At 36.6% G+C, this 16,195-nt stretch overlaps 1 protein-coding gene across 2 annotated transcripts in view; it reads right to left on the minus strand.

The window, feature by feature from the left end:
• Window positions 1-15,166, minus strand: part of CLCA4 (chloride channel accessory 4) — a 34,768-nt gene extending 19,602 nt beyond the window's left edge. For both annotated transcript variants that reach the window (XR_004989246.2, XM_036445637.2), the window contains exons 1-7: window positions 14,962-15,166; window positions 8,903-9,043; window positions 8,611-8,758; window positions 4,671-4,779; window positions 2,713-2,890; window positions 2,164-2,382; window positions 50-274 (exon numbers count right to left, since the gene is read on the minus strand). Coding sequence is in view for 1 of the 2 variants with exons in the window: in XM_036445637.2 (XP_036301530.1) it covers window positions 50-274; window positions 2,164-2,382; window positions 2,713-2,890; window positions 4,671-4,779; window positions 8,611-8,758; window positions 8,903-9,043; window positions 14,962-15,165 (1,224 nt within the window). In the remaining variant the exon portion in view is untranslated. The remainder of the gene's footprint in view (window positions 1-49; window positions 275-2,163; window positions 2,383-2,712; window positions 2,891-4,670; window positions 4,780-8,610; window positions 8,759-8,902; window positions 9,044-14,961) is intronic.
• Window positions 15,167-16,195: the final 1,029 nt, after the last annotated feature.

Genomic DNA, 16,195 nt, shown 5'->3' on the forward strand with positions numbered 1-16,195 from the left:
AAATGTTCTAATGATAAAAAACAAACTATAAATGCAGTATGAGGTTCACCTGAAATGCTACATCAATTCCAGCACAGATGGAAGTTCCCCCACCAGCTGCTGTAGGCAAGCTGTTCAAGAGCTGATTTCTTTCACTGGTGCTTATTATTTGAATTAGCTCACTTTTAATGGAGGCAGAACTATCAAAGTGCACCATCCCCACCCAGGTTCCATTTTCAATAGCTTGCAGCAGGAAATATTTTGCTGCTTGATTCATTCGATTTAGGCGTTCACCCTGAATGAAAAAGGACAAGAAAAACAACCAATTAGTTTTGACTGGAAAATAATAGTAGATTACATAAAATGGGTAAGTAGAATTTATTAAGAATTTTCTATTAGTAATTGGTGTCATTAAAGAAAGCAATTTTTTAATTGATAAAATTTAAAAACATAGTTACATTTATTATGGAACATATGGTAAGGAACACAGGCTTTTAACTAGAAGTGATTCTTGGCTGCTTAGCCCTTAAATTACAGGGGCAGGTTCAGGGGTTTGGGTTGGAATTGAGGGGTGATGACTTACATCTTAGAGACTTCCTAATTACTCCTGGGGTGTTATCAACGTGAAACCACTCCCCATGTCCCACAATATCAAACCAGCCTGTCATGGACTCCAACTAGAGACTGAAATCTCCCTACCCACTGGAGACTAGACAACTCAAAAGTTTCTTGAGTTAAAGCAAATTTCTGAGAGGCTCTGCTCTTTCTTCTGCTCCTAACCTCTCCCCAACATTTATCCACCAACAGATTAATTGGCATTGGTTCTGTGGTAACTCATTAAGACTCACATCCCTTTTATCTAGGTGAATGCCCAGGAGGTAAATCTCTTCATACATTTGCCTTTTCCAGTCCCTTAAGACCAATTTATCTGTAGTACCATCACCCCTCCCCCTTGACCCATGCCCAAATTTCCTTCTAAACTCCCTAGATCCAAGTCACAGTGAGAAACTTCTTCAGCCCCACCGTTAAGGGCTCTCTTTGCTACTTTGCTTTATCTTTAAGCCAGGCTCTGTCATCTTTTCCCAATGACACCTCCTAGAACACTTCTATGTGCTGGTGTCTAGCACTGATGCTCTTTCTGAAACACTGTGCTAAACATGATTCTCTGCCCTTTCCTTAACCACGCAATCCCCCATTTGAATACATTATTATTATTTTTTATCTCTAGTATGCTCAGTCCTGTCTCAAATGTGCTATTCTTCTGGATGCCTTATCACATTATGCCTACTTGTAATAGTCCATTCATTTCAATAATTATTTATTGAGCACCTATTTATTTATATGTGATAAACCCTGTTCTAGACAAAAGGGAGATGAAGATGAATAAGAAATAGTTTTAAGTACTAGAGGACATGGTTTCTAGAGGATATGGTTCCAAGTACTAGAGGAGCTCCTAGTTTAGTGGGAGAGAAATGTGTAATTTCAATATAATATATAGAATAGCGGTTTGCACAGTTTATTGTGGGAAACCAGCAGAAGAGCCTTTAGCCCAGCCTGGAAGACCAGTCCATCTCCTGCAGGAAGTGGGCACCTGTAACCAAATTTCAAAGGAGGAGTGTGAGTTAATGTGGTAATGGGGAAGGAAAAGTTTTCTTTGTGGAACTTTCAAGGATATGGATCTTTATTCCTAGAGCCTAGCACAATGCCTACCATTTACTAAGTCATAGAAGGAACAAGTGGCTGAATCTGACATAACTTCCTTATGGTGATGCTTTATGTTTGTATCATAAAGAATCACTTACATAGATGATAAGATGAACTCTGAATGGAGTTCAGCAATCCACTGTATCCTCATGTCTGTCAAATATTTCCAGTAGATAAAGGAGGCAGGTCAGAAAATATTTCTATATTTCAATCTCTCCTTCTGATCTTCTAACTAAATCTTTACTAATGGGCCTAAAAGTTCTCCTCAGTAAACCCTCCATTTTATAGAAAAAAGAAAGAGCCTTTTATGTTGTCTTTTTAACTGTATTGTCATCCTGCTTTCATTATAATATTCACTGCCCATCTGAGGACTTATCCCACCATGCAATTTAGAACAAGCCAGGTATTGTTCAGAGTGTTCTTAGGCATTCAATCATCCACTAGTCACTATATCCAGGAAAAATCGGCCCATGAACATACCTGCATGCTTCCAGATTTATCAAGAACTAAGCACACAGTTCTATCTCTGATCCTCAGCAATGAAAAGATAGGTGACGGGGGTGATTCCACCATAGGTATGGTGTTTTTAAAATCCTCAGAGTTGCTGATCACCTCCCATGTGCTTCTGGATTCGCACATTTTGTTTTGTAGATTTGGAGCTTCTCTATTATGGTTTTTTTCATTACAGAATTTAACAACCTGAAAGGTTAATAGACGAAAAAGTGTTATATATGATACATTTAAACATTGAACAAAAATTTGATAAAAATAAAAAAAATCTATGTAAATAAGGCATTTTGTTTAATGAAATTTGATTCATTGAGGAATCATAAATACTAAGGTAGATTTTTCAATGGTAGTAATAATAAATAACACTAGTTGAGTGCTTACTATGTGCTAGTCAATGTTCAAAGAACTCTATATTAATACATTTAATACCTCAGGTCATCTGCACAGATATTTTATAAATATGATAACATGTCCTTTGGTTATAAATATACTATGTGAAGAAATAATTAACATACTTACAGAAGTAATACTTTGCATAAACATTATGGATATCTCTTCAGTTTGATCTTTGTCAGGGAAAAATTGACAGTTTTTTTCATATAGTTTTGTCTTAGGATCAGTTTTACATCTATCAAATACACAGCTGTTTCCTTGACATTTATAAACTCTATTCATACCAGTAATACCTGAGGAACACCTGAAAATAAGTGACAGTTAGTCTTTGAGGTGACCTAACCATTAACAATTTTTTGAAAATGTGTTTCTATTCACAATGATCCTTATATTAAGGTTTTTATTCTTACTTGACAGTCAAGTTTAAGGATTTCTACCAGAGCAGTTCTCCAAGAAATTTCAGAGGGAAATTTTAAGTGGTATCCCCAGTATAGTAGGTTCCAGGGTTACGTTGGAGATCCGTTCCTACAGTGCGATGTAACGCAATTTTTGCTGTAAATTAGAACCCACCTACACAAGCACCTACGTCACTCATATGGAGCACATACACAGCAGTAATGAAGTGACATGATAAAAATTTTTTAAAAGAACAATAACAATTCCTGACCTTTACTTGTGGTAAATACTGTAAATAAAAAACATAAAGTACATATGTACATACATTGAAATGACAGAATTTTTAAAATGTAAATAAATGGGAAATGGCAATATAACCATGAAATGACATATGTCAAGTCCAAGGTAACCCGAAGACTGCCTGTATATGCAATGGCTGAGCTATCTGCTGAGATTAAAAAGTTGCTGCTGACCTGTTAATACTAATGACTCGAGATTTCCCTTTTCCAAACATCTCTCCTAGTAGCCTTATGGAAGTAAATTGTAGGCACCTGGGCAAGATAACTTGTGAAACCATTTATTCTTGGTTTCACTTTAGACTAAGGTGCTTTATAGATTTTTTTTTTTCAAAAAAGCTACCTCTGAAACAATAGGATGTGGCATAACTATCAGTATTTTGATTATTCAAGGAGCATTTTTATCCAAAGTGAAATGTGGCCTGAAGGAATGATCGAAGTATTGCCTAGGACAGTAAAGAATAGTGGAGGCATTTTATACATACATTTTATTGCATGGAATTGGCAACAAGTGCCACTGGCATGTGAATATATCCCATCTATTCAATGTGTTTCCAGTTCATATTTAAGAAACAATGACTAGCTTTCATTCAGTAATTTAGGGAGTCTCCTATATATATGAATGCTACTATAATGATGTTATCTTTACTAACAATCATGAATTTTGCACAGTATAAACTAGACATTTAGGGGGAATATAATATAAACAAAAATAGTCAATGTAATATTCTCTAAAATATGTGTCCTGAAAGTTGTGCTATGACTGATAAAGGGCTTTCACTGAAATAATAATATCTTCGAGTTTATACATTTTTGATAAGTCCCAAGCCCCAGCAGGGCATTTAAGATTGAGTAAACTGATGGCAGACAATTTAGATAGATTTTCTCCACCCATTCTGCACTCTTGACCTCAGAACCAAGAGAATTGTCTGTTATTAACTGTGATGTTAAATTGATATTTTTAAATTGAATTTTATAAATCTTGAAAATTTCTGTTATGGTTCCTTGAAGCTGGTTGATTTTTTACTCAGCCTGAAATTACTATTTATTAACCATTTTCCCATTCTTGTTTTGATCTCCCAGTATATAGTACAACCCTTTACACAGAGCCCAACTTCAATGTAAATGAGTTCTGGTGGCCATGGTGGAGAGGTATAAAAATATGTCATCTTGGCTTCCAAATGTTCTTGAAGTTATGTGTATTTTAAATGGGAAACCAGCCACTTTGAGATACATTTTCTTTTTTTTAAAAAGGACACTGTTTTATGTTATAGTGTTTATTATCTACATTAGGACAAAGGAATGATTGGCATTTCAAACAAATATAAATCAAACTAAGAAAAATAGGAAGTTACAGCCTGAAGTAATTGAAGAAAATGTAAATGATCAGACCTTGTTGCTTCAATTCTTTTAGACGAAGCACTGTAGAAAGGTTCATTGTCATTGTACTCATCAAACACTCCCCAGCGGAGATGGGCCCATTCATGGACAAGTAGTCTGCCTGTGGGAAAATATTTCAAATATATGATCATAATTCAAGTGACAAAATTTGCCCTTCAAATATTTTAAGCAGTGGTTTTTTAAATAAAAAATAATTATACTTATGTTTTAAATAACTGCCAATATTTATATTTTTGTTTGTAAAAAAGCATATAACATTATATTGAATTATAATATGGCATATATATAGTATATTATCTTTTTATTCTACAGCATTAAATCAATGAAACATTTTTTGTGTATGCATGTATGTGCTATGGACAGAATAGACTGGGCTTTAGGTTTTGGTTAATGGGGGTGGGGAACAAATAGTTTTACATATTACAATAGTTTTTTGGTTCTACAAAGTTCACTCCTACTAACAACATAAACAGATATGTAAAATTTGCAGTACTAAAATTTCATGAGGGCACATTAAATGTTTCAAAATGTCTACAAATGTTCCTTAGGGATTTGATAATGAAAAAACAAAGATTGAAAACATAGCTATAGATTACATATAATGGGGCTAACTAAATAAAGTGATTAATTTATTATATGAAATTAAGTTTTATTAATTATATTTTCAACACTAATTATAAATATAATATAAAATAAGTAGGATGTATTTCTTTACTAGAATAGACTTAGAGAGAAGGAGTCATAATAAAGAAATTTTCTAATAATTTCAGGGTAAATGGAAGAATAAAGGTACACCCATAGCTTGAAATACAGAAAGAAAAAACAGTAGACTTTTTGCTTTATCAATACTAAGAAAAACTTCAAAGGAAATAGAAATGGAGAAGATGGAAATATAGTCTGTTCTGCTACCATGTGCTTCTCTAACTCAAATGAATTCATGAAATCGGAAAATTAGAACAAAATGTCAGTATTATGCAAAAGTCATTTTTTCTTTGTTAAGTCTTTGCTACTCAAAATATGTTCTTTGACCCACCACTATCAGCATCATGGAGAAGCTAACAAGAAATGCAGAATCTTGGGTCTACTCTAGATCTATTGAATCAGAATCTGATCCCTAAGTTATTCTTCTACATATTAAACTTTAAAAGCACTGGTGTAAGATTTTCTAAGCAACTGGAGTCAGATTAGTGATTTTGGAATTATGTATAACCTTCAGTATAGGAGTGAAAAATCCCTCATATCACTTAAATTCCTCAGATCATAGAAATTTGGTGAATTTTAAGAAAACATAAAATTTCCTGCATCCATGTTTTCCTTACCCTTTCTTTCTTTCTTTCTTTCTTTCTTTCTTTCTTTCTTTCTTTCTTTCTTCCTTCCTTCCTTCCTTCCTTCCTTCCTTCCTTTCCTTCCTTCAGTCCTCTCTCTCTCTCTCTCTCTCTCTCTCTCTCTCTCTCTCTCTCTCTCCTTCCCTCCTTCCTTCCTTCCTTCCTTCCTTCCTTCCTTCCTTCCTTCCTTCCTTCTTTCTTAAAATATATTTTATTGATTTTTTACAGAGAGGAAGGGAGAGAGATAGAGAGCTAGAAATGTCGATGAGAGAGAAACATTGACCAGCTGCCTCCTGTACACCTCCTACCAGGGATGTGCCTGCAACCAAGGTACACGCCCTTGACCGGAATCAAACCCGGGACCTTTCAGTCTGCAGACCGATGCTCTACTACTGAGCCAAACCAGTTTTGGCCCTTACACTTGCTTTCATCACAGCTCATGGCAGGTTGTCCTGCCTCCCAAGCCCACTTAATTTGTTAAGAAAGTAGAGTTCAGATCTCACTACACACACACACACACACACACACAACTATGTGAGGAGATGTTATGTTACTTAGCTTGACAATAGTAATAATTTCACCATTCAATATGTATATGTATAGCAAATCAACATGCTGTGTACCTTAATATACAATTTTTTTTATTGCAAAAAAAGCAGCACCTCTAACTTAGAATTTCATTCACATCTATAGCATTGTCTCAGTTCCTACTAGCTCTGTTCTCATTTCTAATAGCATTTCACTTTATGTGTGTGCTTGTATCTGTACTTTTAATATCTAGTATGATGGCAGCTTCCAGCCAAAGTGAGCTATAGCCAAGATTATTTAAATGTTATTTCCAGGTACACATTATTATTATTGTCATTATATTTATTACAAATTGCATATATTTTGAGGACCCTCTTCTTAACCTTGTTGTTCAAGAGCCATGTTGTTTTTAGAACATTGTTTTTCAGCATGTGAGATTTTCACAAACGCATGTATCACATTAGGAAAAGCTCCTGTCTAAGAGCAAGGGGGAAAGATACCAGTTACGGAATAGGACTGAGATGGGGATATGATAAAAGAGCAAGAGCTCATGTGGGGATGTTAGCTTTAAAATTAGATAAAAGCCTTCTTGTCTAATGTAAGTGCAGATAGACATGAATTTGGAAGTAGGGAAAAAGGTAGGGGTTCTATTTCTCAATCAAGGCATTTGTTGATTAATGGGATTGAAAAAAGTGGCTAGAGATCTTGAGAAAAATGGTGCAAGTTTTAGAACAGCTGCTTAGGAATGAGGAAGAGAGTTGGGAAGATGCAAGTACAACATTGTTGAGTAGCTGTGAGTTTGCAAAACGTATTTTTTTTTTTAATGATACCAGTTAGCTTTGTAACTTTCTTTCACAATCTTAAAAACATTAAGAGGAGCAAAAGGAAACTAGCTGGAAATTTAGTAGAGAGGATTTGGCAAATTGAATGAAACATAAGGATAAGATTGGTGAGTGAATTTACTATAGCTATCTACACCTTGCTCGACCTGCCATATAAAGAAAAAAATATAGTTAGATGAGAGCAAAGGTTAGAGGTTCCAAGGAGAACAAGCATGATTGGACTAAAGCAGTGGTCGGCAAACTGTGGCTCGAGAGCCACATGCACCCCTTTGGTCCCTTGAGTTTTAGCAAAGGCCATCTTAGGAGTACCCTAATTAAGTTAATAACAATGTACCTACCTATATATTGATAGTTTAAGTTTAAAAAATTTGGCTCTCAAAAGAAATTTCAGTCGTTGTATTGTGATATTTGGTTCTGTTGACTAATGAGTTTGCTGACCCCTGGACTAAATAAAGTATGGGGGAGAGTTAAGATTCAGATGGCATGAAATTATGGAGCTTTCAAGACTGGTTGGGAAATAGGTAATGAGAATCAGGGTTGAGTGTTTGACAAAAACAAGGGGCTTAATGAATGCTCATTGAAGGGACAATGGAAGAGAGGTGATCTTGTGGTATGTGGATTCAGGAATGTTTTCTTGGGTAGTGACATGTGAAATGATGTTCTCTAAGTTCATTTGAACCAATAACCTTAACTTTGAGACTGAACTAGATGAAACTGCCACTTTTATAGGTAAAAATGATCACTAACAGACAAGTACATCTAGTTCAACCAAATAGGTTAAATAATAATATCGGCAATTATAGCCCCTGAGTGTTTTCTTTTGGCCAGGAACTGTAATCTTGTCTCTTTTCAGCTTTTCACACATCTGCCTTCCACCAGGATGGCATGTGGTCGATTAATATCCAGCTGTGGAGAACTGGAATATTAAGATTTGAAAAGTGTGCTTAAGAAAAATATTTATTTTTTATTGCCATGTGTTCAAATTTCTGTAGACATTCTACTGAGAACAGTTGTATGGATTATCTAATTTAATATTCACAACAATTCTATACAGTAGTAGCTCCTTTATTCAGCATTTTCCAGGAAATAAGCACTTGTCCAAGGTCACATAGAGCTGATAAATAGGGGAATCAGGATTTGAACCTATAGACTCTAGCTCTAGGGCTTGTACATTTAACTTGGGTACACATCTGCTTATTGGAATTGTTGCAAAATATATGTTAATCTAATTCTTACCTGCTGGTCCATATTCATTTTCTTTTTTTCCAAGTACAAAGTCAGGGGTGAGATGAATGTATTTTCCTTTTTCTCCACAGGGTTCGAATTGGTTGGTGTATGGTTCATCTCTATCTGGTAGGGTAGGTGGTGCAACTAAAACATCAGTCTGAGAATATTTAAAAAGATTTTTAAAACATCAGAAATAGAAATGATAACATTTAGTCAGAAAAACTCTAAGACAATCAATTTGCAGTTCAGTGGAGGAACACCAGAATATATAATATTTTAAGAGACTTTTTTTTGCTCTTACATGTGTGTAGCTTTCGTGTTTTGGTCTCTTGTATTCAGGCTTTTCTTTCCAAGTATCAGGAATTAATATTGATACATTTTTGAAAAAAAATCTTCTTTCTGTGGCTTCAAATAGGTAAGTAGAAGCTGCAGTTACCATGTCCTGTTATAAAAGAATATATGGCAGTGAACGGAATGAACAGAGGTACTGAATGAACAGAGGTTTCTCAGATCAAGAGTGGGTAGAAAAAGCCACTGATTAGTGAGCAGAGTCTCTGCCTCAGAATTCCAACCCTGCCACCTATCAGTCCAAAATTATAGCTTAATCCTGCACATTTAAAGGTTTTGAGTATAATTCTGCATCGAAAGGCAAATGTTTCTATTTGGTGTTAAAAGAAATTGCATACTATGATAGACTTTAGGTCATCTACTTGGTTCCAATGCTGGCATTTGCACTTTCTGGGTGATCGATTTTGGACCACTTATATAATGCTTTGAAGCTTAGTTTCCTTATCTCTCAAATAGACTTTTACTACCTATCTTTTAGGTTGGCATAAGTATGAAATAAGTGCTTTACACACAGTCATAAAACTGGTTGATATCATTACTGTTTATAAATCTAGTAGAGAATAGCCTTATTTGATGCAAGTTTAGAACACTGTGTAGGCATGAGTGATAGAAAAGGTTTTTCATTAGACATCCATTCCCCTATAGATTCAGCTGGGTTTAATTGGAGCCTGGGGGTTGGATGATGGAAGAATTTATAGGTAGAGCTTTTTTTTTTTGGAATAAAAATAATTTAATGATTTGAATAATATTAATATGCAGAAAATGCCTTGCAAGAAGGTCTTCTAAGTAGAACCACTCCAAATCTGGTTGCAAATAATTTCAAAAGGGTTAATAACATAACAATTTTAAATATATTATTTTGGGGCTACACGTATGCACACACACAAATATCTAAAATATCTATATATAAAATTCATTAAATATCAAGCATTTATTACTCATGTAAGTCGGGGAGACCAACTTAAAGAGAACCAACTTAAAAAGGGTCTCCCATAATGATTATTACAAATAGCCTATAATTGCAGTACCTTTGTTGAGTTGTTAAACACAACATTAAAAAACAACTGCTATTCCTTCATTCACAAACAATATTTATCGAGCACCAATCATGAGCCAGGCTCAGTATACAGAAGAGAATGAAATGTTAAAAATCCCAACCCTCATGGAACTTAGGTTCTAGTTTGAGGAGAAGTATCTTGTGGATATTTCTAGTTGGAGGAGAAATGTCCTTCTGTGGAAAGAGATGTCCTTCGGTGGATATTCCTGGTTGGAGGAGAACTGGCCTTCTGTGCCAATCTTCTGTGTGCTTCTCCTGACCCCTCTCCAGCCTTCTCCAGCTTGATCTGTGTATCTCTACAGACCACATCCACAAGCTCACATGGCTCATTTCCAGTTGGATTTGGCCAGGAGGAGGCACTTGAGGCACCAGAGTGGAATAAAGTTGTAGTGTTTATTCATCATGGCTACATTCATCCTCCAAAGGCAACCCTCTCCAAGCTGCTGTGCTCTCTAGGTTCCTCTCTCCATCCCCATAACCACTCTTTCTATAGGTAGAGATTTTTGATCATAGACACAACTTGTTCCTCTGTTATCAAGGTGAAAATAATATCATCCCATATTGTTCAGTATTCTGAACCTCAAAATGCAATCTATACTAATTAAAAGGGTAATGTGCAAATTGGTCATGACACCCTCAGAGTAACAACCAAACAGCAGGCTGTGAGGGGCAACCAGGCTGATAGAGGGGGGCAGTGAGGGGTGACCAGGCCAGCAGGGGGGGCAGTTGGGGATGACCATGCAAGCAGGGGGGGCACTAAAGGAGCGACCAGACCAGTGGGGGGCAGTTAGGAGTGATCAGGCTGGCAGGCAGGTGAGCAGTTAGGAGCCAGCAGTCCTGGATTGTGAGAGGGATGTTTGACTGCTGGTTTCAGCCTTATCCCTGGGATTGGGCCAAACCAGCAGTCAGACATCCCCCAAAGGATTGGAGAGGGTGCAGGCTGAGCTGAGGGTATCCCCTCTCCCCATACACGAATTTTGTGCACCAGGCCTCTTGTGATTAATAAGAGAAATAGCCCCACTCTAGAGCTTACAATATAGTGGGGGAAATAGATGATGAATAAAAGGGATTTATGGTAATTTAATCCGCATGATTAAACCCATTGAATAATTAAGAAATCTTGGGTGTTACATGATGATGTCAACCTCTTCATCTTGCTAGCAACATCCCAGTCTATATTGATGTTTTCTTCAAGGCAGGATCGTGTCCTCTGTGATACTCCTGACCTTGCACAAGCCCAGGATAGCACGGCCTTTCTTCAGAAATTCCAGGGCTCTATTTTCTTTTCTGTGGAAGACAGGCCAGGGTGCTGACTCATATGTATTGAAAAGAATAGCAAACTGGGTCCAGAGCCATGAGTTCAGGAAGGCCCAGAGGACTAGCTGACAGTCTGGAAAAGAGCTTTGAAGAGCTCCCATAGTAGGCTGGAAGTTACCTCATCACTGGCCAAAAGTAGATGAAGGAATTCTCTACCTGTTCCCTAAGAACACCCTCCTCCCCAGCTTTTCTTGTGTTTTTGGATATTTAGGTCTCAATGGATTGTTATCTTCTGCTTGAAGTGATGGCTCTCTCTGAGCCAATGAGATAAAAGTGTAAGTAGTGGTCTAACTCACCAGGAAGAAAAGGGAAAGGACTGAAATAAAACCAGAGTGAAAGAGGAAATGTTATAACTGATACCACAAAAATACAATGGATTATAGAGACAATTAAATGCCAACAACTTGGACTACTTAGAAGAAATGGAAACAATTCCTAGAAATTACAACATACAAAAACTGAATCATGAAGAAATAGAAAATCTATTAGTAGTAAGGAGATTGAATCTCTGCCCAGAAGTCCAAGACCAGACAGCTTTACTGGCAAATTATATTAAACATTCAAAGAAGAATTGGAGGAGGGAATGCTTTTTTAATGAGTCCAGCATTATTTTGATACTGAAACCAGATAAGGATGACACACATAAAAGAAAATTACAGGCTAATATTCCTAATGAACACAGATACAAAAATTCTCAATAAACTATTAGCAAACTGAGTACAACTATACATTAAAATGATTATACACTATGATCAATTGGGATTTATTCCAGGGATACAAGAGTGGTCTGACATTTGCAAATCAAATAACATGATACACCTGATTAACAAAATAAAGGATAAGAATCATATAAGCATATCAATAGATGCAGATAAAGCATTTGACAAAATTCAACATCCATTTGTGATAAAAATCCCCACAAAGTGGTATAGAAGGAATGTGCCTCAAAATAATAAAGGCCATGAATGACAAGTCCACAGCTAACATAAGACTCAATGATGAAAAAATAAAAGCTTTCCCTCTAAGGTCAGGAACAAGACAAGGCTGCCCACTCTTGCCATAGTATTGGAAGTCCTAGCCAGAGCAGTTAGGCCAGAAAAAGTAATAAAAATCAGAAAGGTGGATGTAAAACTATCAGTATTTGAAGATGGCATGAAATTATATAACAAAACAAAAGTTTTTAAAAAAATACATTTTATTGATTTTTTACAGAGAGGAAGAGAGAGGGATAGAGAATCAGAAACAAGGATGAGAGAGAAACATCGATCATCTGCCTCCTGCAGATACTGATTTCTGAGGTTCAGAAGTATTTGAAACTGATCTACTGTCCATGAACATGAAGAAGCCATCATTCAGAATCAGCTGCATTAACTGCTATTCAAGCCTGTATCATTGATGTTTCTATTTCTCTTTCCCTCTCCTTTCCTCTCTGAAATCAATATTATATATATATATATATACTAGAGGCCAAAGCACAAAGATTCATGCAAGAATGGGCCTTCCTTCTCCTGGATGCTGGCACTGTCTTCGCTCTGGCCAGAGCCACCTTTCTGCCTTCCCATGCTGCCCAGAGGCCCAGAGCTGCTGGGGCAGTTCGGAACACCTGTGTCGTCCCCCCCCCCCCCCCCCTGCCCCACTCTTGGCCACTTGGCACCTGCATATGCAAATGAACCACAACCCTTGTTGTTTTAATTTGCATACTCAGTCCTGATTGGCTGGTAGGCGTTGTGAAGGTACAGTCAATTTGCATTTTTCTTTTATTAGTGTGGATTAAAGAGTCTGTACAGAATGAGCCATAAATGGCACCTACAGAATCATCTACTCACAATTCAGGTCATGCCTATCTGCTTTTGCTGGTTAACAGTACCCATACAAAAAGCTAAAACAGTGAGCATAAGGACACAGTAGTGGAGGAATTAAATATAAGGAGTTAGTAGATGTTGAAGTCAGGGACAGGGGAAATTACATGGCTATAACACAAATCTCTATTATAAGGAATGTTACAGTTGAAAGAATCTTTAGGAATACAGTTTTTGGTTCAGTTCTGTTGTCTTTCTCTTCACTGTCCACACTACCTAATGAACTCATTGGTTCTCCTGGCTTTAAATCTCACCTACTACCTGATGACTCCAAATTTTTATCTGCACCCTTTCTTCCTGAACTCTGATTCCTATCTCCATCCATGAGGGTGTCTAATAAGCATCTCAGTTCAAAGTATCCCAAACTAATTCCTGATATCTCAGCTGCCAGGTGATCACTGAGGTCTTCTCTTTCCCTATTGATGATAATTCCATCTTTCCAAGTGTATAGGCCAAAACCCTTGAAGTCTTCTTTGACTCCTATCTTTCCTTCCTACTTTCCCTTTACTCAACATACATTTAAATCATCAACAAATTTGTCTATGACACCATCAGAATATGTTCAGAATCTCATCACATCACAGAATATCAAGATCTCTACCAGAATATCCTTGTTCCTAATCACCATCACTTCTCCCCTACAACAGCTTCCTACCTTATGTCCCTCTACACCTCCATGCTATGCAGAGCTTATATAGTATTAGTGATAAGTGGAAGCTTTCTACCGAGTTTCCTCAACAGTACAGTCAGTGTGATTTTAGAACATGTATGAGAAAGCACACCTCTCTTCTGCTCAGAATCCTTCCATGGATTCCTATCCCACGCAGAGTAAAAGCCCAAGTTTTTTCCATGGGTCTGGGCCCTGCTACCTCTCCAACTTTATCTCTTCCCACCCTTCCCCCTGCTCATTTACAGTTGTTTCCTTGGTCCAAATAAGCATGCTACCACCTCCATGCTGCTGCTCCCTCTATTCCCTGCCCAAGGTTTTTAATGGGCTCCTTCCCCCACTCATCTCAGGCCTCTCCTTGGAGGTCACATTAACAGTGAGGCTTTCCATGTCTTCCCTACATTCTCCCCATAACCCCATCCCGACCAACAGGGCCTACCCCACTTTGCTGGTTTATTTTTATGCCATAGCAACTCACCACCAACTGTTCTGCTATCCATTTACATGTTTAATGATCTGTATCTGAAAAGAATGTACACTGCATAAGGGAAAGAGCTCTTTCATTCACTGTTGTCTTGCTATAAGCATTCAATAATTGTTTAAAGAACAGACAATTCCAAGCCCTGGCTGGGTAGCTTAATTCATTAGAACATTGTCAAGATACACCAATGCTGCTGATTCAATCCCCAGTCAGTGCACATATAAGAATCAACCAATGAATGAATAAATAAGTGGAACAACAAATATATGAATATTTGTTTCCCCATCCCCTCCCTCTCCCTCCCTCCTTCTCTCTCTCTCTCTCTCTCTCTCTCTCTCTCTCTCTCTCTCTCTCTTAAATCAATACGTTAAAAAAATAAACAGAACAAACAAGTCCAACAGCTCATCTACACATGAAGTAGCAGGATCAGGGAGGTCCTGCGCCTTGTCTTTGGTCTTACATTGAGACAGTGGAGAACCCTGGGTACAGCCTTCAATTCCCACTACCCTCACTGCACATGCTGTTTTTAAACTTTCTGGAGTATTCAGAAGTTTCCATAATATTTATTAACTACTAATTTTTTTTTCTTTTTCTAGAATTCCAACAGAAGAAGATCCCATTTCTTTCTTACCTTTATTTTTTCAATCAGCATTTCATTTTCTGGCACACCAGGGCTTATAGCTATGATAATGCCTTCATAGCCATTGTTATTCAGCTGAATAAAGGAAGCATCAGACCCCTGCAGCAGATTTAGGAGTAGAAGGAAGATAGAACTTCTGACTAACACCATTGTTCCTCTCCAGTTGTTCCTGGCCACAAGAGGCTTTGCTAGCATCCCCTTCTCTCTATATATCTACTCCTAGTCTTTATAGGCGTGGCTGATATGTAACACTGATCTCTGTTCCAGACTGAACAAAGATCAGTTTACATATGAGAGAAAATATCTGAATTTATGTAATCATTTTATTGTATATTACTGTAAAAGTGATAAGAAAATAGAAGTAATCAGTTTATTTTATAAAATACATTCTGAATTTATTTTCTAATAAGACTAAATTTATTCAATAACCTAGTAAAAGTTTTGAGTATAAGTATCCAATAGTATAAAAAGTACAAAATGAAGTTTTTTTTCTATATTTTCTAATTTTGTTTAATTTCCTAAATATGGACATATACTTTGTATTTTCTGTAGAGTACAATGTGAAAATTAATAAAATTAATGAAACAAATAGAAGCAATAATGCTAATGTGTATTTTTTTCAGTTTTACAAAGCAATTTAATGATTATTTACCAAAAGTATAAATAATGGAAGAAAATGTAAGATTATTAAATGTAAATAACACTAAATTAGGTAAGATGTCTTTGAAATGTAAGTTAAAAAACTTGAAGTACTTTGAGAAATTAAAGATTTGATAAAGTCAGAGCAAAATGTTAACAACTCCTACCCAGAAAATAATGAATAAAATTTGCTTTCATATGAGCATGTCAAAAAAGTCTGGGAGAATGTGGACTATAATTAAACAACAACAACAACAACAAAAGAGCCTGGTAGTGTGCTGGTTTCTTTTAAAGCAGAATGAATAACATTAATAGCTAATATTTATTTGGTACCAAGCAGGGCAGAGATTCTCTCATTTCATCCTCACCACAACCCTCTAAGGTTAAGCCTGAATGTGATCTCCATTAAGCATGGGGAACTGAGGCACATAGAGTTTCAGGAACTTGCCAAGATCAGGTAGCTCGTAAATGGCAGAGTCAGGCTCAGAACCCAGAATTCCTACCCCAGAACCCATGGATTTAATTACTTCATAACAAGGCAATGTTGTTTTATATGACAAATAACATAATAAGACTTTTTTAAAAA

Source organism: Pipistrellus kuhlii, unplaced genomic scaffold (genome assembly GCF_014108245.1).
Source record: "Pipistrellus kuhlii isolate mPipKuh1 unplaced genomic scaffold, mPipKuh1.p scaffold_m20_p_2, whole genome shotgun sequence".
Classification (NCBI taxonomy): Eukaryota; Metazoa; Chordata; class Mammalia; order Chiroptera; family Vespertilionidae; genus Pipistrellus; species Pipistrellus kuhlii.